General features: G+C 36.4%; 1 protein-coding gene across 2 annotated transcripts in view; it reads left to right on the top strand.

The window, feature by feature from the left end:
* Positions 1 to 21,624, top strand: part of LOC106113753 (tyrosine-protein phosphatase non-receptor type 11) — an 88,095-nt gene extending 66,471 nt beyond the window's left edge. The window contains exons 3-12 of one of the 2 annotated variants that reach the window (XM_013306665.1): positions 13,081 to 13,248; positions 13,502 to 13,655; positions 13,812 to 13,958; positions 14,583 to 14,714; positions 14,918 to 15,045; positions 15,291 to 15,452; positions 15,777 to 15,887; positions 16,819 to 16,909; positions 17,616 to 17,764; positions 20,952 to 21,624. In XM_013306665.1, the coding sequence (XP_013162119.1) occupies positions 13,081 to 13,248; positions 13,502 to 13,655; positions 13,812 to 13,958; positions 14,583 to 14,714; positions 14,918 to 15,045; positions 15,291 to 15,452; positions 15,777 to 15,887; positions 16,819 to 16,909; positions 17,616 to 17,764; positions 20,952 to 20,972 (1,263 nt within the window). In that variant the 3' untranslated portion in view covers positions 20,973 to 21,624. Of the gene's footprint in view, positions 1 to 13,080; positions 13,249 to 13,501; positions 13,656 to 13,811; positions 13,959 to 14,582; positions 14,715 to 14,917; positions 15,046 to 15,290; positions 15,453 to 15,776; positions 15,888 to 16,818; positions 16,910 to 17,615; positions 17,765 to 20,951 lie in introns of those variants that run through there. The other variant, XM_013306666.1, reaches the window with a different exon arrangement.
* The last annotated feature ends 1,971 nt before the right edge of the window (positions 21,625 to 23,595 follow it).

Raw genomic sequence — 23,595 nt, forward strand, 5'->3', positions numbered from 1 at the left:
TTTTAATACTACTCATTCTTTTGACAGTGGACTGATTACTCTCTTTTCTCTTTCACTATAGTAAGTATAACATTGATTGCTATTAAACGTTGTGTTTGGTATAAAGAGAAGTCGACATGTAGTCACTATACTTGTACTGGCCGAATAAAAACGCGCAACGCGGTACTCGCTAAGCAAGGATGCTATGTTGGTAACGAAGATTTACTTCATCTTTTGTATGAAAAGGCTAAGGCCAATAAATCACAAGGCGACGCCATTTTTCCAGCGGTGATTTTAGTCGCTTAACTACTGGCGCAATAAATATACTGTCATGGACGTTTTTGTACATAGACACACTTCGCCGAAAAAAAATTCTTTCTTTGTATTATTTACCTCTTTGTCAAGCTCTTCGTAAGAAAAGTTGCTGCCATTTTCCGGACAGAACATTTTTTATACAGTTAATAACATTGGAGTAACATACGAATTTGACTTGTATCAAAATATTAAAAACATAATTTTCTGCACTCTCCCGACGGAAATATAACCATATTTAGTAGTTTCGAAGATTTATGTCCCTCGTGTGAACAGGCCTTATGATTCTAATTCGCAACTAACGCCGGCGAAGTAGGTTTATTTCTAACATACGAATTAGAAAGTACTAGGAAATCATAAACGTCAAGAGGTAAAGATTGTAGTGACCACTGGACACGTGTTGTTTATAAACAAATGTTTTGAATGCGTTATCTTCCTCTCATGCGTGGTTGGTTAACTGCATACTAATTTACTTGCATCTCTTTCTAAGGGCGTCGTCAAAAATCTTTCATCTTACTTAATATTATAAATACGATACGATTGTTTAGATAGATGGATGGATGGATGTTTGTTTGAAGGTATTTCGGGAACGGCTGTATGGATCTCGCTGATATTTGCCATAGATGTAGAACATAGTCTGGAAGAACACATAGGGTACTTATTAAGTTTTTCTAATAACGCGCGCACGGAGTCGCCTGCGACAGCTTCTATATATACTGTTAGTCGGCTGACTTTGCTCTTTTCTATTTCACTATAGTATAAAATTCATTAGGCGTTGTGTTTGGTATAAGGAGTGGTTGAATTCAAAATGGTTTTGACCACAAGCCTTGCAAATTTCAGTTTATCTATTTATATTACAGATGAAAAGGGAAACAAAAAGAAAATACTTGTATGTTACACGAGAAAAGATTGTGAAAAGTCAGATATTGGGGTTAAAGTTCATGTTAACGCTTTGTAAAGGTCGCGTGTAAAAAGATCAGATAAAAAAATACAAATCGCTGTTCTAGTCTCCATATTACCGCCGCTTTACATAATAATCGCGCGCCAACCTTGTACAAGTTCCCCGGTACCAGGATAGCATATTGAGGGAAGGAGCTACCTGTACGCATGAAGTGACGTAAAGAAATGGGATGTGTGATCACGTGTCAATAATCAGATAATACAGTCGATGCTGAAAGAGACAAGAAAAGGTTGCATACTTAAACTTGAGATCAGAACACTAGCAAAAGACAGAGATAAACGATTTTTATAATAACCCATTCTGAATTTAGCTTCTATTATACTGATAACTTGTAACTGAGCGAGACAGATATCAGTGGTTCCTTGTCAAACGGGAAATCTGAATTTCAAAGGAGTCATTCGTAATTTGCGAAATAAACAATAACTTGTGAAATAAAATGTTTAAAACATTTCAAAATGTAGACTGGCATTGAATTTTTATTTTTGTTAGAAATACGTTATTGTTTGTGTAAAAATCTTAGTAGCTGTATAATTCTTGAAAGAAATCATGAAGTTTCTTAAGGTCAAAGTCGTCCAACGAAATTTTATTAATATTAGTCAGACATTCTTTTGTCACTTGTGCAGAATTAAAACGTTTTATGGAATAACATTTGAATGTTCTAATTTTAAAAATGTTCAATCGACAAAATGATAGTTTTAATTTTCAAGGAAGGGGAGATTCTATTAAACCTATAGGGGTAAAGCATTACTGTACTGCTGGGTTGTGTTTAGAGATTACGATACAATGATCCTTATAAGGCTGAAAATCAGGTAGGTAGGATTGTTTGCAATAGCATTCTGTGTGAAACCTGATAAGTCCCATCTTTCTGGCATTTAAAAAAAACTTTCAAGGTCAAAGGTGCCAAAACTTGTTTTTGAGCGTTTTCTGCAAAATGGTAAGTTTTATTTAAAAAGATCTGGCTATTTATCCACAGCTGCGTCCGCCCGGAATAAAAAAAAATCTTTATAAGTAGCCCACGTGTTCTTCCAGATTATGTCATATATTATATATTATTACATCTATGCCAAATTTCAGCAAGATCCGTTACGTTCGGAGATACCTTCAAACAATAGTAAAATCTTACACCAAGTGGTAGAAAAACTTTAAAAAAGACGCCACTTACATTTTCTTAACGATCCATCGTCTCTGAAAAATTACGGTTCACCAGTTAAAATGAGTAGGTAATTTACTCATAAGAAATTTCATTCTTAGCTCAAATTTAACTTTAAAAACATGGAAACTCCAATTTTAAATACTACGAAATTGTATTATACTTTATACCGTTTTTTAATAAATAGTATTGTATATAACTCGATCAAAATTACATAAAAATTAAAAAAGCTAATAAAGTTAAAAAAGTTCCTTTCTATCAAATTATTTGGGGGTCGTATACACGCGGGCTCTAAACGTCCTTCCTACCAGGGCAACAAGAATGAAGAATACCCATAAATTCTAAAAGTACGGTTCTAAATTTCTAAAACTTTAGTCAGAAGTACCAGGCAACTATAATCTGTGAGGCTGCTGATGTCTTTCTAATTATCACGTACTCTGACTATTTCTCTATGAATTTTTTATTTAATGATTTAGGTAAAAAAGCTAGGCGGTAAAAAAATAATGTTTATTTATTTATTTTTTATCTGACGCACAATGACGGTGCATTAAAAGTATGCTTCGTTGCGCCTATACCAGGAGACCATGAATTACCAAGAGATAATCAGGAAGCTTAGATTATATTAGCAATATTTGCTCGATATGATAAATTAATGTCAAAAAAATCTAAAATAAATAACGTTGGGACTGAACCGATGACAGACGCGCTAATATCGCGCTTAGTTCTGTTGGAATAATAAAATCTACTCGGAAATAGAAAATGCGATAAAAGAAAAAATACAAGACAGCTATAGTAAAGAGATTATCTTGACATTTTTTTAAGTTGACAGGGGGCGCTAGTGAGATGACATAATTTAGCGCGTTTATACGACAAAAGACGAAAAAGTTTTTTGACTTTGACTAGGGTCAGCTGTAATAAATTTTAGTTTGACTTATGTTTGTCGGGTCAGATATGCTTGCGATCTATAGAACTCGATTGTACGATCTTCTAATAATATTGCCTCTCTTTATATTTAGCCTTGGAAGGTCAGCGTTTTCTACTTACAATTTTTTATAGGTAGGTAGGTATAAAAATAAATTCGTACAGTTTTTTAAACATGAAACCTTTTATTTATCATACAAAATTTCTTATATTATTATCACCAGAACATTTATACCAATTTTCATATCAATTTATCAACGGAAAGTGGGTCAAATCAAATTTACTCTAAATGAAAAGACAAAGTTAATTAAAGGTCGGTTAATAATCGATCGAAGAACCGATGTGCTGATCTTGGATTAACAAATGGAGAAAATCAAGAAACATAAGATAAATTCCGCCGTTAAATAAAGCCGGTTAGACAAGTGAGGGAAAAAATCAGGAAAGGCAAAGAAATCTTGATTGTTTTGTAAAAAAAACCTTAAAAATGATTTCTAAAATAATACAAGCATAGTAAGTAACATAGTTGAAAGCATAGTCGATAGAAAACTCAGTTAAACACATCCAATGCGGTGTGGTGTACGTTGCTCTATTTGCAAATCTCGGCAACGTGCAACATTGTAGCATAATTTCTGACCAGTAGTACCAGGAAAACATAAATCGAGAAGTTAAAAGACCATTTTCACCTCAATTGAATTGATTCATGTATAGATATGTTTAAGGCATTTCCTCTCGCTCTACCGCTTGCAATTTAGTGCGACAATACATTGATGAGAGCCCGCCCAGGAACGCCTTTTTATTGATGTCATACGGTCACCACAATACTGTCAATATACTCATACCAATAACACACAATATTAATGTGTACAATACTTATCTCCTATCATCATAATATGCACGTACTGCTAAAACTACTTGGAATTTGTTGTATCATGAGTTAATTACAATGTAACCCCACACTGGGTATAGGCAGGGAATTAGCTAAATATGTTCTAAAAAGTTTAATTCCTATACTGTATCCACTATAATGGTCACTTTATTAATTATCAAAGTAAAAAGAATACAAATTAATAAATCGTCGTAGTTGCACAAAAAAACAAAAGCAACAAATTACTGTCATACCAGTTCAACAACTTGCAACATTGTTGCACGTCGAAGTACTAGGGGAACTAAACGTATATAAGAGTATATCTGTTTTGTTTTAACTTGCGTTATCTTATTGACCTGGACATCTGAGCTCATATATCGCATATTCAGACAAAAAGAGACACAAACATAAAATCAGCACTCTCGCAACCGTCGATTGGAATTGCTTGACCGTATTAATCTTAAAATAAGAGGGTTCTGTCTTTTTTTTTTTGTTAACGCGGGGAATGCGTTTATGCACTTCGCCGTCCGTGCTGCGGGGGCAGCAGGGACGGTTTCGTGTGGGACTCCCGGCCTGGGAACAAGACCGGACTACCCACTAAACCCCGCGGTGTTCTCCTACGCCCAACCGGACCGTGGCATCTACGTTAGTTTATCCACGGCCCGGCTAGGGGGGAGCCCCTTGGTAGGGGCTCGACTCGTGTAGGGAGGGGTCATATCTTAGACCCCTCCCATCACCCTATGATGAAACCCTCCTCAGAACACGAGAGGAGGGCCATCCGCCACAATCGGCGCGACAGGTCCTCCGACCCGTCGCGCGTGGCACTCTTCAATTTGGTTGTAGGGCCGCCGCGTACCTCGCACGCCGGCGGCCCCTCGCTGGAGCCCTGCGGGGCGGCAGCGTCTCGTTGGCGCGTTCGCGCTCCCGCAGGGCCTCTCTTTTGGCCGCCATCACCTCGCGTGCGAAGGAGGCGACGGCGGCCCAGAAGAGGGTTCTGTCCCTTTTTTGGTTTCAGGAGGGATAACCTTCAAAAGATAGCAAAATCGTCAGGACTTCTGGGTTATCATTATGTGGAATTTTATCTTTTTTTTTTTTTTTACAACAGAAGGGGGCAAACGAGCAGCGGGAACACCGAAGTGTTCAACGACGCCCATGGACATCAGCAATACCAGAGGAACCGCAGATGCGTTGCCGGCCTTTGAGGTGGTGATAGGCTCGCTTCTTGAAGGACCCTAAGTCGTATTGGTTTGGAAATACCGCCGAGGACAGACCGTTCCACAACGCGGCTGTGCGAGGCAAGAAGTTGCGCGAGAATCGCACCGTTGTGGAATGCCAGCCATCCAGGTGGTGTGGATGGAACCTGGCGGTCTGTCGTGTCGTCCGATGACGGAACTCGGCGGCAGGAATCGTTCCAAACAATTCTTCAGAGCACTCCCCGTGGTATATGCGGTAGAAAATGCAGAGGGAACTAACGTCCCTCCGCAGCGCCAGAGTGTCGAGCCGATCAGTAAGAGCTCGTTCGTTGACGATTCGAATCGCTCTCCGTTGTATGCGGTCAAATGGAAGAAGCTGGTACTGGGGTGCTCCCGCCCAGAGATGCGAGCAGCATTCCATGTGGGGCCGAACTTGCGCCTTATATAGCTGGAGGCGGTGGCCCGGTTGGAAATACTGCTTCGCTCTGCTGAGCACACCCAGTTTTTTGGAGGCCAGCTTGGCCTTGTCTTCCAAATGACCGCGAAACTGAACGTCATTCGATATGTCAACGCCGAGAATACTGATACTGGCTGAGGCAACCAGGGGAGTGCCCTCGAAACGAAGATCCACGACAAAGGGCTGTTTTTTAGCGGTAATGGCGCATACTTGTGTCTTTTTGGGATTGAAGTCAACAAGATTTTGCCGACCCCAATCCGAAACTTCACCCAGTAGGGTCTCCAGTTCAGACACAAGTTTGGTCCGGTTCTCATCGGCAGTGGCCCGAGAAACGTTAGCGCGGGCCGTGTACAGTGCATCACCCGTGCTATCGTCTGCATAACAATGGAAGTTGCTAATTTGCAGCATGTCATTGATATGCAGAAGAAACAGGGTCGGCGACAGTACACAGCCGTGTGGGACGCCAGCATTAATTGGTTTGGGGTCCGAGCATGCACCGTCGACAACGACCTTGATGCTCCGACCCTCCAAAAAGCTGGCAATCCAGGCGCTTAGTTTCTCGGGCAGCCCGTAGGAAGGCAGCTTCGAAAGAAGTGCTTTGTGCCACACCCGATCAAAGGCCTTGGCCACGTCCAAACTAACCGCCAGGGCCTCCCCCTTGCCCTCGATTGCCTCCGACCATCGATGCGTGAGGTACGCAAGAAGATCACCAGCTGAGCGACGCTGTCGGAAGCCGTACTGACGATCGCTAATCAGCAGGTACCTCATGAGCTGGCAATTGATGGTCGTTTCCATGACTTTCGAGAACAAGGTGGTAATGGCAATCGGCCTGTAGTTAGACGGGTCTGAGCCATCACCTTTTTTTGGGATCGGGTGGATAATGGCAGTCTTCCATGACTTCGGGACAATGCCTAGGGAGTAGGAGAACCGAAACAGGCGCGTTAAAACCGGTGCCAACTCAGGAGCACAAGTCCTAAGCACGAGGGGGGGTATCCCGTCAGGCCCACTCGACTTATGAATATCCAGAGATTGCAGCGCTTTTCGCACTGATCTCTGGATAAACTGGATATCGGACATGGAGGTCTCGCCGCGTGGGACTTTCGGCGGCGAGTTACCTTTGTCATCCAGAGTCGAGTTGGCCGCAAAAAGAGAGCCCAGGAGATCGGCTTTCTCTTTTGCGGTGTGGGCCAACGAGTCGTACCCCTGCGCAAAGATGGTAGGGACGGCTTACAGAAGTTCCCTTGGACAGCCTTGGCAAGAGACCAGAACGCGCGAGTTCCCGAAGGAAGGTGCACTAGCCTCTCACCAATGCTGGCCACGTGTTCTGACTTTGCCTTGGCAATCACTCTTTTGAAGGACCTGGAGGCAGAGTTATACTTCTTTTTAAGCTGGCTGGTATTTACATCCCTAGCTGCTGACGCCTCAGCCCAGGCTCGATAACAGTCCTGCTTGTAGCGCGCGGCTAATTTGCAGGACCTACCAAACCAGGGCCGAGAAGTGCCCCCGATGGGCACAGCAGAAGACGGAATAAAAAGATCCATCCCCTGAAGCACCACATCGGCGACAGAGTCGGCAACAGCGTCGGGATCATCCAGACTGAAGCAAACTCGCTCCCATGGGTAGGATGCAAAAAAGGACCGCATCTCATCCCAGTCTGCTGACCTGTAGTGCCACACTCGGCGAAAGCCATTCGGTTTAAACCGTGGGCAAACCGAGATAGGCACTGAGGTCCGGATCAGGCAGTGGTCCGACGAGCCCAAGGGAGCGTCGACAGAAACCTGATAGCTGTCCGGATGAGAGGTCAGCAGAAGGTCCAACAGGGAAGGCGTATGATCCGCCACATCAGGGATTCGCGTGGGCGCGGCGACCAGCTGCGTCAGATCATAAGACAAGGCAAAGTCGTGGACAGATCTCCCCGCATTGTCGGTGGTACGAGAGCCAAGCCAATCGGCATGGTGGGCGTTGAAGTCGCCAAGTACCACGATTTCAGCGGAGGGGATCTGTGCCAGAACGGAATCTGTAGCCGTTTGGACTTGCTCCATGAGTCGGTCTGTTTCGGCATTACCGCTATGGGACCTATAGAGGCACGCGTAGACCCGCGGATGGACATCGCCATCTACGCGCAGCCACAAAAGAGATAGGTCCCTACCTTCAAGAAGGCTGAGGCGACGAGAACAGACATCCTCTCTGACGTACACGCATACCCCAGCCCGGGGTAAAAAGGAGTGTTCCAGTCTGTATCCGGGGCAGGATAAGTACGATGTGTCCGCCGGAGAGGATATCTGTGTCTCGGTAAGAAAAAGCAAGGCCGGCTTGGCCGTCCGGAGATGGTAATGAACGGCCTCCAAGTTGGAATGGAGTCCCCTGATATTGCAGAGGTCCACTGCGTGGGTGGCAGGGGGTGGAAGTGCCTGGCCTCGTTTGCCCCGGCCTCTACAGCGAGCGAGCGGAATGTTGCGCCCCCCAGAATACGCAGGGCGGCCCGCGCGCTTACCCCCAGACTCCAAGCGAGAGTTCAGGCGTAAGCGCGCGGAGGGGGATTCTACAAAACCAGGGGTTTTGGTACCCCCCTGGGGTACTTTCTCTTTTAATCCCACTGCCATGCTGTATTAAAAGGGGGGGGGAGGTTGGGCCTCCGGGACCACACTCATCAGACGAAACGCGGAATTTCTTCCACTTCACGCCTGTTTTCTGTGTGGTGGTGGTATTTCACCGGGCGAACCTGGCCAATTCGTGCGAAGATGTTAAAGCGGTTTCTACCACTATTAAAACCTCGTTTGTTCTGCTCCCTAGACAAAAAATTAATCTTAAAATAACTAACCAACCGAACTATAGACTACACATCCTGTTGCAAGCCACACCACATCACTAATAAGTCCACCGTCCAAACCAAAACACAAAACCATGCTAAAACGGTTAACGACCGTCGCTGGACAACTAGCTCCTCAAATACGCTCCTACTGATTTTTATTAAAAATGTTCCCTAATGATCACGTATACCTGTCTCAGGCAACTAGGGACTTAGAATTATTAATTCTATTATCCTAGGCCCTTGTATCCTATCCTATCCTTGGATGCATATGAAGGGGAAACATTCTCTTTCTGTGTGTTTCCACCTCCGTCGATTGAAGGTAAAGCAATGCATCTGAAATTGCGGAAGTCTATGGGCAACGGTCGCTTTGCCATTATGGCGAATTGAGGTGACCTCTCGGTCGTTGGCCACGTTATAATATAATATATAAAAAAGTTAAATCAACCTTCCTTTCTCATACTGAAAAAATAGGACACCATTTATTTGTCTACATTATCTTAAGTAAAAACAAATGCATTAAAGTTAGGCGCTTGGTCATTTCTGACTATCTACAATACAAATACAAAAACACAATTTTGTAGATTTTTAATTATATTTAGAAGTGCCCAGGTTCCTTAATTTTCTACATGTTTAAGGAAACCTGTTTAAATAATTTTTTTTATTTCAGTAGTTCTGTGGTAACAGTAAACGTAATTTAAAGTCCCAACAATGCAATTTAGGTTGTAAGGGTTTCCGATTCGGCTTGTGGATCCCCAAATATAAAATGGATGCAATGGAGTCATGCCAAGATTCGACGATCATAATTGTACAAAAATAGAAATAAAGATCTTCATGCAATTTTAATTTCTGAAATAAACTAGCCTCATAGTAGTAGTAGTTCGTCTATTACCGTTTTATAAATCATTTTTTTCATATTGCTAGTAATAGTTACTACCTAACTTAAATTTTTAATAACTTTACATTTTTATTTCTTTATAGTCTAGCGCATATTTTAAAGAACTACGTCAGTCGTCTTCATCGATTATACAACTAGTCTCGCAACCGGTTGCTATCAGAAATTCCGAACGGTTATGTATTATGTATGTCGGTCGACATCGAAGGTTGGCGGCTAGTCTTGCCTAGAAATCTTAGAGCTAGATTCTAGACATCCTAGACTGCCTGAGAATACCAGGATCGCATAAACATAAGAGGATTGAAGAGCATGCGCAAACCGTTTTAGATCTTACACTTTAGAGCGGGACGGGTGTCACAATTGCATCCATCGTGACCTGACGACATCACTCTGTTTATTAAGTAGTGCGAAGTTGGGAGCAGTGCATATTATCGCATACGAAGTACCAGGAGATCATATCAATATTGGATACAGTAGCACAACGTACCAGCTACGATGCGAACGTAGGAAATGCAATCTGCATCGGCGCACTGAGGACCGTCTAGTTTTTTCTCTTTCAGGTTAGTAATAGTGCTTGCATGATAGAGTCTGAACGTTATTTAGAGTATTTGGTGTGAAATACTAGTGATTTTAATGGATATAGTTTTGTGATTGAAGATATGTGTACATTATAAGGTAGGTTAAAGTTCAGAAATCTTTTCTACGGCATTGATTAATCAACTATACACTATAATCAAAATTTTAAATATACATGCTCGTCAGTGTAACACAAAATTATAATACAATTAATTTATCATTTGATATTTTGTAAAATCAAATCTATAAAAAATAAATTCTTTGTTTTTATAAATTGATGTTTTTTTTTCGTGGCAAATAATATCCATGTCTATTTTCCCGCGGTAAATGTATAATAGATTCTAAATACGTTTCGAAACTAAGTTTAATAAATTCTATGAAATTAAATAGTGCCGAATAAAATATTAGAACTAGATTTTAGTTTCTTTTAAACTAGGAAATAGAAAATCTAACCTAACCTATAACCTATGTGCAATTTCTGTCAGTATATGCGTAGAAAAGTTTTTTCTTCTGTGTTTATCTATTAGTCTTACCTAAAATATATTTTGTTTTTAGTTATTCATTTATTTTAAACTGTTTTATAGCTGCCTAAACGTATAATGTACGAATTTATATCCAAGTGCTTTATGATAGTCAAGGCTCTAAATTCCATATGTAACTTTTAGACTAATCTCGAATAAAAATGTCGATAAAATATACATAAATTTTTTATAAATGTAATCTAAAGATAAAATGATTGCATTAATTTAATTATAAACAAATTAGCGATAATACTTGCTTAGAATTTATAGTATGGACGTTATGGAACTGATAAAACGGGGTGAATAGAAACAAAATTTGAAAAGCATTTACATAGTATGTATTATTGATTTTATCTGTGTATTTATTTTAATAAATAGTTAATTTAATAACGAAAAAATTATTATTATGATGTAAAAACTACTTATAATTTTGTATCTATTTACCCCATGACCTCTATTTACTCACTCGCTCATTTTTAGATAGATTTGTAGTGTGTTTAAAGTGCGGTTCATTTCTGACTGTATTTCAATTATTAGGCATACAATAATTAAGAATGACCATGAGGGACAGTGACGGATGCCCTTAGACATTTGCACAAAGTTAACTAGTTAACAGAATCATCATAATTTGTTTGCAAAAAGATTAATTTACGAAAAAGAATATTTACTCTTCTAACATTCTCCAACCCCGCCAAATATGGGTCTGTCTGTTAATTATAAAAAGTTAATTTTAGTCAAATATTTTGAAAGATTCCAGTTTTGACCTGTTTTGATTCTATGCTGTTGTAAGTCGTTTTACGTCACCAAAATTCTCCTTTTAAGGTTATAAAAAGACAAGACTACATTAAAGTTGTTTAATAAAATATGAACTACATTTTTTTATATAATTAGTTATTCATTATAAAAATTGGCACACAGGACAGACAGACAAATTCAGGTATAGTGTTCTGAGGACGCCAGAGAATGTTTAGGTTTTAATGATTTTTTGCTTGCACTATGAACAGATTGTACCTACCTAAATAATTCAAAAAATATATTACTATATCGAAGCCATACGGTACAGCATATTGGAATTATTTCTACTTATTAAATACTGTCTTTAAGTAGCATTTTTTATTTTTTAAGCTAATTTTTCTACTACTAACATTTTATTATACCTTTCAACCCTTAAAATTCTCTTTTCGGGCTCTAGACTATCTTTGTACTAAATGTCATTAAAAGGGTTCAGTATTTTTGGCTTAAAAGCGCGACTTACATACAGACAATTACTTTCGCATTTATCGATATACATTTATTAATATTATTAAGGATCATGATTTTCTGTAAGATTACGAGGTTATACAAATGAAAGATAGACATATAAAAATGCTAGCACCAATTATACAAATAGCGTAATCATTTATTGCCAACGAGTTAGTTATTTGTGCGGTCAAAAGCACTTGTGATAAATACATAAACGATTAACCTACTTTGCCGATAAATTACATTATATAGTAATCAGTGACAGATGGGTTGAATGTTCTACAAAATTAGAAGACGTTATCTTGTCTTCAGCTACACATATTATCAATACACATAAAAGGAGAAAATGACCAACTGACTTATATAAAGAATAACCAAAACTACTGAGCGCCCAACGTTTATAATTAATTAGGCACAAGACTCCGTTCATGCAGTATTAAAAAAAGAGCATGATAAGTAGGCTATGTGTTTCAGACTATGTTCTACATCTATATTAAATTTCAACACGATCGGTTGTACCGTTTTGGAGATACCTTCTAACAAACATACATATATCTGAACTTCTTTTAATAATAATAGTACGAAGTAAGATATATGAAACCTAACACTAAGCAACTGTAAACACTCTGATTGAAGTAATTCAATTGAAATATGATGATATTTATCTATTTAAGATAGATAATGACGCGTATATATAAATTAAATCAAATAAATTATTTTGTAAATATTGAATTCACATATAGATATTATTTGAATCATACCATTCTTTAGATGAAACAATAATTGCATAATAAAAAACATTTCTGTTCGCTATTTCAATGCGTTGCTTTATTTTTTTAATATAACCTTAGTCATAAAGATATATAAGGTCAGGTGTTATATATTTTTACATAAAAACTATTTGCTTATTATCTTTCTTTATACATCATACAATTTAGTACACATTATTCTTATATCACATAATTATTATTGTACCAAATAATATGTGTGTTAAATGAAAATTTCATATAAATATCGCATCTAATAATTAAATTTCGGGATTTTTTATGGAAATTTATTTGGAAATTCAACAATTTTTTATCGAGAATTCTTCAATATGTAACACGTTTACAACAACAATAGATCGTTGTGATTAAAATATCCCTTTATTTACTTTTAAAATGGATTGACTAAAATTAAATTTCATATTATTGTTACAGCAAGATAAATACGACGTGGGCAGTGGTGAACAGTTCGACGATCTCGTGGGCCTGATCGAGCACTTCCGATCTTACCCGATGACAGAGACCTCTGGAGACGTACTGCGCCTATTACAACCTGTCAGCGGCACCTGCCTCCGTGCCAAGGATATTGATGAGAAAGTCATGGTACGTAAATTACAGTCATGGTAGAGCCTCGACTCATTCAATGAAAAAAGTAACTTTCAAGAAAATATATTAAAAGGCTTCTACAGACCGACTCAACGGATCTCGATGATATTGGTCTGGAAGAACACGTAGGCTACTTAATTAATATTTTGTATACACATAAATAATCCTTTATTATTTTTATTCTTTATTTCTTTTTGCTGTTTTTTTACGCTATTTAAATCAACTTAAAATTCGTTTATTTACATTCCAGGAAATGGATGACATTCAAAAACCGGACAATAAATGTGGTTTCGACGTAGAATTTTATTCGTTAAAATTAATTGAAGATATGTTTGTTTATACGGCAAATGAAGGCGCCAAGATGGAGAATATGCACAAAAATCGATACCGTAACATCATACCTTGTGAGTATTTTTATTTATTAGTATTAACGTTATGTGTATTTTTGTATTTGTTCATAACCATAAAATAGAGGTTAATTACAGTCCGCTAAATCGTACTTATTCATTTTTATTAGGGGCACTAGCTAGATGTATAACTAAATTCCATTTCACATGCAGATGACCAGACACGGGTGGTGTTACGACGTGGTAGTGATGATTCCCATTGTTCAGATTATATCAATGCCAACTACATCAGATCCTCTCGTCTCAGTGACATCTCGAGTTCTGTACAGTCATCCACAGAAAGTCTTAACAGCGTACATTGTAAGTTGAAATTTTCTATATTTTAAAGCTGAACGTTTCCTGCCGCCGAGTTCCGTAATCGGACGACACGACAGACCGCCAGGTTCCATCGACACCACTTGGATGGCTGACATTCCACAACAATTTCTTGCCTCGCACAGCCCTGTTGTGGAACGGTCTGTTCTCGGCGGTATTTCCAAACCAATACGACTTAGGGACCTTCAAGAAGAGAGCATATCATTTCCTTAACGTCCGGATACGCATCCGCAGTTCCTCTGGTGTTGCAGATGTCCATGGGTGTCGCTGCTGACCTCGTTGTTCCCTAAGCTCGTTTGGCCCTTTCTCTTATAAAAGAAAAGCTTAAAGAAATCTTTCCTAAAAGTTAATAGGTTTATGACGTCTTAGCAAAGGCATTATGGAGTACTTGTTATCGTAGATAATGTAGAATTAAAGAGGCAGGTGTACCAGGATCGCTACAAATGGAAAGACTACTGCCTACTCCTATTTGTTGCGAGTGCGGTCATTACGATCATCAGCCTTTGCAGGACATAAGCTATATTCAATATCTTGGACAGCATGCGGTCTTCCACTTTCTTCATCCAACGACTTCTCAATATGTATAAACACGTATACATTATATTCCAGCACTGATCCTGCATAGAGGCTCTCGGGAGTCACTCCCACTGGTCTCCAAGTCACTATCTGATGATGCACTTCGGGAGGTCAGAAAGTTTATGAAACTGGACAAAATAAAAGAAAACAAACGACGAAATATAGGTAATGTGAATACTTAAATTGACAAAAAAAAGATATTTATTTTAATATCATTTAAATCGATTGAAAATCTAACAATCTGGAGAATAATAAAATTTAAACGACACCACATACTTCATAATTAATCCAGCCAGGACAAATACGACTTCGGCTGTCGCGTAGTGAAAGATTTAACACAATCTATTAATAACTTTTAATGATTCCAGTGAAAGACAAATCATATATAGCAACACAAGGCTGTCTCACGAACACGGTGAATGATTTTTGGCGTATGATCTGGCAAGAAGATGTTAGAGTAATAGCAATGATTACAAACGAAGCTGAAAGGGGAAAGGTAAAACAATGTTATTTATACCTTTCGCTTATTTATTTAAAATAGAATACTCAAAAAGGCTGTCAAACTCCCGCCTGTGGTCGGTGTACCTTTCTCAATAAAATTATCTTGATATAAAATAAGTGTAGAGGGTAAACTTTACCATAATTTTGACTTTGTAAAAATTGTCAAGTATTTTTGGATAGATTCGTTTGATACCTTCATTGTATGTTGTTATAAGATGTCTTTGTTAAACGTGTTTCTAGAAAAAGTGTGAACGATACTGGCCACTGTCGGGTCAGAAAGAGATGTACAACAATCTGCTGGTGAAGTCCATATCAGAGACATATTATGAAGATTATCTTCTGCGCGAATTTGATATCAGCGACAAGACCACGTGCAGAACTGTCTATCAATACCAGTTTACTGTAAGTTCCTTTTGATTTCTTCTTTTAAAGGAGTCCTTGTTTCTTGCGAATATTTCTATGTTATTATACGATGGTAAGGTAAACTGGATAGTTGCTAACGCATAAAATAATACTCACGTGTTAGAATAAGTTGGAAACTAGTGAACCAATTTTAGTAATTATGAGAGCCCTAGGCTATTTATATTTTTCGCTTACTCAGCCATGAAACGCCTTTTGCTGGGCATAGGCCTCCCCCAAAGATGGCCACAATTATCTACCACCGCAAAATTAGGCCAGGGCTGATTATAGAAGTTACGTGATTTCTAATACCTATTTTATTTAAAGGCATGGCCTGACCATAGTATACCTGCGGAACCAGACGGAGTACTTGCATTTATAGACGATATAAACAGAAGAATGCGTCAGAATATCGAAGAGCAAAGAGCTCCTGAACAGGTTATTGTTTACCTTTTTTTATCATAAGGTGGCAAACGAGCAAGCGGCCACCTGAAATCGCTGAAATAGCGAAGTGACCGTTGCTCATAGACACACGCAATTGCATTTGCGTTGCCTTCCTTTAATCGACGGAGGAGACGATGCACAGAAAGAAAATAACTTACTTTCCCATGCATCCTCTCATCCGGAAAGTCCACTTCCATTTCTAGAAAAAGAGAAACTTCTTCAAGGGACAGAGGACTAAATTAGGCCTCTGGGACGCACACTCATCAGATGAAACGCGGAATTGCTTCCACTTCACGCCTGTCTTCTGTGTGGTCGTGGTATTTCACCGGGCGAGCCGGTAAAATTCGTGCGAAGATGTTAAAGCGGGCTCTACCACTGTTAATTATTCCTTAACTTAATATATTCCTTGTCTTTTAGCAATACAAATTTATAATAGAGGTATAGAAAGGATAAGAAAGGGTAAGAGGCAGTTAGATCATTATGTGAAAACACAAAAGTATCTCTAAATATCTTCCTAAATATTAAACCAATAATTTTATTCCGTAAATTAATTAAGAAGCAATAAGTATAACAATATCTACATAAATTTAATATTACTTATAAATTCGAATGTTTGGATAAATGGATGGATGAATAGATGTTTGTTTTAAGGTATCTCCGGAACGGCTCAAAGGATCTTGCTAAATTTTGGCATACATATAGAACATACTCTGAAAGAACGTAATGGCAATTGTTTTTTTTTCTAATTCCGCGCAGACAGCCGGGCGACAGCTAGCTAACAGTAAAAAAACTGTAGCAAATCCAACCCATTGAAGGTGGTAGTATTTAACTATGATTTAAATTTGCATTTGCTGCTAATTGAGGCAAAGATAAACATTTTTATAGCTATATGTAAATAATATATATATGTTTGTAAATTCTTCAGAATGTGCTGTGCGTGCATTGTTCAGCTGGGGTCGGCAGGACTGGTACATTTATTGTTCTCGACATGCTCATCGACAAGATTAAATTATCCGGTGAGAACACATCTCTATGTCGCACCACCATCTGTTTCCATTGCGGAAATAAATGTACAAAAACATATTGTGTGTCTCTATTTCTATCAATGTAAACAAGAGGCATGACAAAATGTTTTTGTATAATTATATTGCACATTTGTTAGATTACCAATAACGAATAGCGAATTTTGCATGTTTATTTGAAAGCAGCTGTGCTACATGTATATATTATTCGGAGCATTGCGACATTTACTTATCGTTTAAGTGATTAAGTACATTCATAGCATTGCTTGTGTAGCAGCTTGCGTCTGACGTCATCTGTATAATTGTAAATTTGTATTATTACAATACCTTTACAAATCATCGTCTCTGTCGTTCTCTTTTACAAAAACTGGGATAGCACATTGTATTCGTGTGGGTGTTACTGCACAACAACACAATACAGAGTAATTACTTTTTATAAAATATGTATACTAACTCTATGGATTTGCATTATGGTATAGTGCAGCTATGCGTAGATTTGCTAAGCGCTTTAATTTTGAATAACAATTTATTTAATGTTTACAATTTGGGAACACCAATAGCTACTGCCCTTTGTTGCACAAGCTCAATAAAAATATTATTCCCTTTCCTTTTTTTATATAAATGCGATAATATCCTTTGAAGAAAATTCATACAGTTGGTAGTCATGTATATAATGAGAAAATTTTCTATATATCCGCAGGTTTTAATTGTGATATCAACGTGCACAACACGGTGAAACTGATCCGAACGCAGCGGAGAGGGATGGTGCAAAACAAATCTCAATACAGATTCATATATCTAGCCCTCAAGAGTTACATCGATAATAATAGCTCGCAGTCACGAAAAAAGGTTTGTGTAAAGCAATAATTCATTAAAAAATTTACAGATATACAAATTGTTAGCGCATTCCAATCACCATAGACAAATAACAATATATATTTGTGTGTAAAATATTTCTGGCAAATATTTTTTTTAATAACTTACTGCATATTGTATTATCTTACTAATGTTATAAATGCGAATGTTTAGATGGATGGATGGTTCGATGGACGTTTGCTTGAAGGTTTCACCAGAACGGCTAAACGGATCTCAATCGGAAAAAAGGTTTAGAAGAACACATAGGCTACTAATTATGTTTTTTTTTAATTCCACGCAGATGGAGTTGCCACCGCTAGTTTAATATCTCCGTACTTAAATGCACTATTTCACACAATAATTAAAAAAGACAAATATTTTAATGGCCGCCGGAATTTGAAAATGAAATGAAAATTAAATTTGAAAAAATTTAAAATGAAATGAAATGTTTACTTCATTTAGTCGTTCAAAGAAACGATCTTAGATTGTTGTTGATCAGAGATTACAATATGTTTTATCCAGATGTTTCGGCAGTGGAAACACATGAGTAATAAAAATATTATTTAACTAAACTTTAATTTTATCAAAGGTCAGACAAGCATCGTAATTTATTATAAAATATTAATTACTAATTACAAAAATAGGTACTAAATCTTTTAATCATCATTTTTCATACATTACAATCTTAAATATATATTATTTATTTGAATGAATGTCGACTTTAAATAAAAATCTTAACGTTTATTTATATTTAGGGAAAGCGACATCTGTTGGCGAAATGCGAAACGTAGTTGCTCGCGTCAGAAATTCAAAGTAAGCAAAAGGGGTTGGCAGGATTTGATGAAACACTAAAGAAAGATAGTTGTAAAAGAGCCCGTAATCATCAAGTCGAGTATACCAAGTGGTTGAGATATGATGAAACCAGAGAGTTTAAAAAAAATGTAGAGCAGTACTTTATACTTTACGTTAGGGTACGATTGAGGTCAACGACCTCCATGAAGCTTTAAATTCCCCTTCTCATACCTCATGTAGCTTTACTTTACTTTTAATGCATTAGAGTTCAACTTGTTGTAAATCAGTATCTCAGCTTTAACAGTTTAATTAGTTTTATATTTTCAATCATTCTTTGTCAATCTTATCGATTTTCAAGGAGCATTAGTGCGTTTCGTCATCGTGTGGCTTCTCCCCATTCGCCCCCTGAATACATCCCTTGCTGTAATATTTAGGCGCGATCGAAGCTTTTGCCGCAAAACCGGGGTGCGGCTTCGTTTTCTGTACTTGTATTATTATTTTTTTAATTTTAGTTAATCCAAAGTTTGTCTAAACCCAAACCGTATACATTCAAAATTAATGTAAAAAAAAACTTTTTTCGAGTTTACACATTTCGAAAAATGCAAATAATAATATATAATATACTTATTACATAATTATTTCATGTACAAATATTGTTTATTTTCGTATTAATTTCTATACGCATAAATAATTTAGTAAAAGTGATGGAAATTAAAAAAAAATCGTTAAAACTTACCCATGGCTATTCTGGAGTACTGTGTAATCCAGTTGCATATTTGGAAAATGTAATTTTCTTTATTTTCTTATAAACTTTTCATCACATTTATTCATACTATAAACACATTTATTTATCTTACGTTCACATGCAGTATTACATATCCAAAACTTCTCACAAAAACTTTTCTATTCAATAATTTTGCACAACACCACATTTCATTTGAAAAAATCGAACTTTTCATTAAATTTATGAACACCACAAAGGCGCGATATTTTAAATGCACTCTCATTTTATTTTAGAGGACCTGTTTTAGGCAACCCCAGTGACCTACTTTCTCGAGCATTCGGATTAGACTGACTACGAGCAGCGTCAAATGCGTGCGTAGGGACGATTCCTTCACTTCTATTATGTAGCTCCCTTAGGGTCGTCTTTACTTCCCTTATATAACAGCCAATCGATATTTAGTTCACCACTTAAAAGTTAGTGCGATTACAAAATGACGTTGTTCACAAATCCACAGCGACATAACATGAATTCGATTCCCGATCAGTTTGAATCATACTTTGTACTTTGTGTCTTTCTTGGAGAAAATAGTAAATGGATTTTGTATAAACTTACAGGGACGTATACTATGAAATTGGACTACCTAAACACTTGTTATCTCTTTCTCTTCTAAAGAGAATAAGAGAGACGACAATACATTTAAATCCAAGTTCTTCCACAGTGGAAACTAACAATCATATTGCGCCAGTGACGCCACATGATATAAACTCTATCAATGACACACCATGTTTTCAGGAAAATTAGAGTCATTAGACTAAAAAATCAATCTATTATTGAACAATTTATACTCAGGATTATAAAAATTTATTGTTCTACGCTTTTATCATAGAGGTCGCTTTTATCTAAAATGTATTACCGATTTTAAATATATATATTTTTTTCAAACATTATATAGCTTTATCATTAAGTTGTTTTAGATAATCACAAATAATGGAGAACTAAATATTCAATGTTGAATTTAATCAGAAACCAAAGACAGATCAACTTGTCTTGGGTTTCTGAGACAAAAATACCCGTTTAAAACATATTGTTATCTCTGTTTTTTGTTAAAGATAATGAGAGAGATGACGATATGTTTTATATAGAGATTTTGGTAAAAGAAATCAGCGGTTTGCGTATTTTTTCTTACGACACATAGATGTCGCCACTTAATTTCCTTCCAATACACAAAAAAATTACTTATGTTTAAATCTGCGTATATATTATTTTTCAATATTAATCGTTTGTTACATTGAACTTTTCATTATTATTAGCGTTTACAAGGAATGTCATATTTTTTATTGAAATTAATGCTTACTTTACAATATCTGGCTTGATAAGTTGCGTCATTTTGACACCAGAGGGCATTAAGGCGTTTGAATTTCAATTAAGTTTAAAGAATGATTAATGATATATTTAACGCGTTACTAATGTTAAATAATCACAAATTGAATTGATAATTCGTTAATAGAAACGCTTATTTATCTATATGAATTATGTAGAACTGTAAAATTCGTAAACAATTTAATTCAGATCCCCACCATTGTATTCTCTAGGTCTAGTTCTAGTTTGTCATATTTCTGTAATGTCATATATGTTTAATAATTTGTCATATTTGTTTATTTTCAGATCTACAAGAACGAAGCGTAATCGAAGAACACCAAATATTAACCAAAGTGCACAATACTTAAGAATAATATTAAATGAAAAGTGTTAAAATATTGCATAATATTATTTATTAGTTATTAAAAATATTCTTACGGCCAAACCCAATAATTGATCTGTAAACATTAATACTTTTAAGGTAATTTTTACTAATATTTGCGTTAAATGAAATAGACTTAAGGACATTTTTTAAATTATTAGATGGCAAACGAACGGTCACCTGGATTCCCTGAAATAGGGAAGAGACCGCTGTCCATGTACATCTGTAATTTCAGATGCGTTGCCCACCTGTAACCGACGAACGAATAGAACGAACAGAAAGAAAATGTTTCCCCTCACTATGCGTCCCATTCTCTGTAAAATTTACATCCCATCTTTTCCTTATAAGAAAAGGGTGGGATGGGAAAGGGATCTAAAATTAGACATCAGTCTGTATTACAGTATTACTATCTATTTAAAATACTAATTACCTTCTTATAACCATCTTCTTGGAATCATCTGTAAATCTTCCGTTCGATTATTGGGTTCGATCGTTGGATGAACTTGAATGTAATGTTAAATATAATCATATCGCTGTATGTTTGCTTATGAATAATTATAAAATTATACAAATCAGTGAAATAAAACTATATTTTATTAAGCAGTCAATTATTTTTGCTCGTTCTTTTATTGATTCCCGGATTTATTACAAAATGTACACTTACCATTATATGCAACAAAATAGTAGTTCAATTGTTTTTGTATTTTTTTGTAACTTTATTGTGTTCTGCTCCCTCATTTTTGCTATTTTTAATGTGATTATTTTTCTTCATGTTTAGTTCACAATAGACTTATAATTCTTTATTTCTTGTGTATTTATTTAATTACTTTATATTTAACCTTGTTTATGTGTTATGTTACTTAGTTTTTTGTTAATTATTTGATTATTTTTTTCAGATACAACAATACTTGTTTATAACTACTTACATATAGATCATTATATCCCTCCAGATATCTCTACTTATATAATAAAAAGTATAGACAACACTTCTTTATAAGGCAGTATGTCAGCAATCACAGCATGTTTTGGTGTAACTCCTTTTTTACAATAAAAAGCCACACATTTGTATGATGAAGTAACAGAAAATTTTGATTATTAGTGCATATTGTAAATTTTAGTAGAGGTTTAATGTTTTATTCTTCCTTATAATAAATAGGGGAGGAAGGATTAGATACAATTACAATTCAATTTGTTGAAAAACATTTAACAACTTTGAAATCCTGAATTGAGAAAAATAAGTGAAAGTTACAATATCTAAATATCTCCAAGAATGTAGTATAATAGACAACAAATGCTATGATACCTTTGTTAAATTCTTCATGCAATATGCCATAAAAGAAGAGAATTTTAATTCTTTAAATTACAACTTACAATCTTTAGTAATGGAGAGGCATTGGAAGAAGAAGAAAATACAACTCATCAGATAATTGTAACATTCTAATATGTTGAAATCTATCAATAGCATATTAAACTTTGCCTAATATATTCAGCTTGAAGCACCTTTTTAACCTTCATATCGTTTTTTGATTCCGATGATTCCCGCTCAAAAGATAAAATTTCGAATTTGGCGCCGATAAGATAAAGTGTTACCTGATTGGCAAGCGAGTACGCAAGTGCGCCCTAAATACAGTTCATTGGCAAGAACATTGTAGAAGCCGATCAATAACTCTCTTAACCAATCATAAAGATTACCAAGGCTGTAGATGCTACCAACATAATTTCTAAATCGTAGTGCGCATGCGATATATTTGACCTTGTTGTATTGATCGCCGCTCACCGCGCCTCTGGTGTTAATTTTAGAATACGACTCTTAAGCCTTAACTTAATATTCACGATAAGAGATGGCGTTGGGTGTTGGAAACTATATCAAATTGCATAAAAAAGTTATTAAAAAACGAAGGGAAATTAATCAAAATGAGGTTATATCATGCATGCATGAAACTAAAAGAAATGACAAACAAGGACAGCAAGAAACGTAATGTTGGGCAAATAGGTATTTTTATATAAAAAAAAAATATTTCCTATGAACATTTTGAACAAATTATGTTTGCAATTACATGCAATAACCTTTCCAATAGTCTAAAATAAAAATCTTTAACTATAAGATAAATTTAAGGTGACAGCTAACATCTTGAAGTGGCGAGACTCACAGCAACTGTAACTGATTTCAAACTTTGAACTCAATTTAAATAAGTAGGTCGTAAATGTTATAGAAAACATAACAGGAAAAGTAACCCAAAATCAAAATCATACTTTGCTGTACCTAATTTTTGAAAGATTTTTACATATCTTTTATTGTGCATTTACTTTAAAAAAAATTGTAAATGAATTGAATATATTAAAGTCCTACTTTTCATAACCTAGATGAGGAAAAAAGCTTGCTATAAACTTTTCAACATCCTAATTCAAATTTATTTTCAACAGATTACGTAGGGTGAGACTACAGTGTAGAGTTACGGAAGTGTGTTCAAAGGGGGGCACCGGGGTGTTTATTAAATTGTAATGTTAACTATTTCCTAATGTTAGGACACGCCCCTAACTTTACTTTCTGTAACGTCCACCAATCAG

This window comes from Papilio xuthus, unplaced genomic scaffold (assembly GCF_000836235.2).
Source record: "Papilio xuthus unplaced genomic scaffold, Pxut_1.1 DF828177.1, whole genome shotgun sequence".
Taxonomy (NCBI): Eukaryota; Metazoa; Arthropoda; class Insecta; order Lepidoptera; family Papilionidae; genus Papilio; species Papilio xuthus.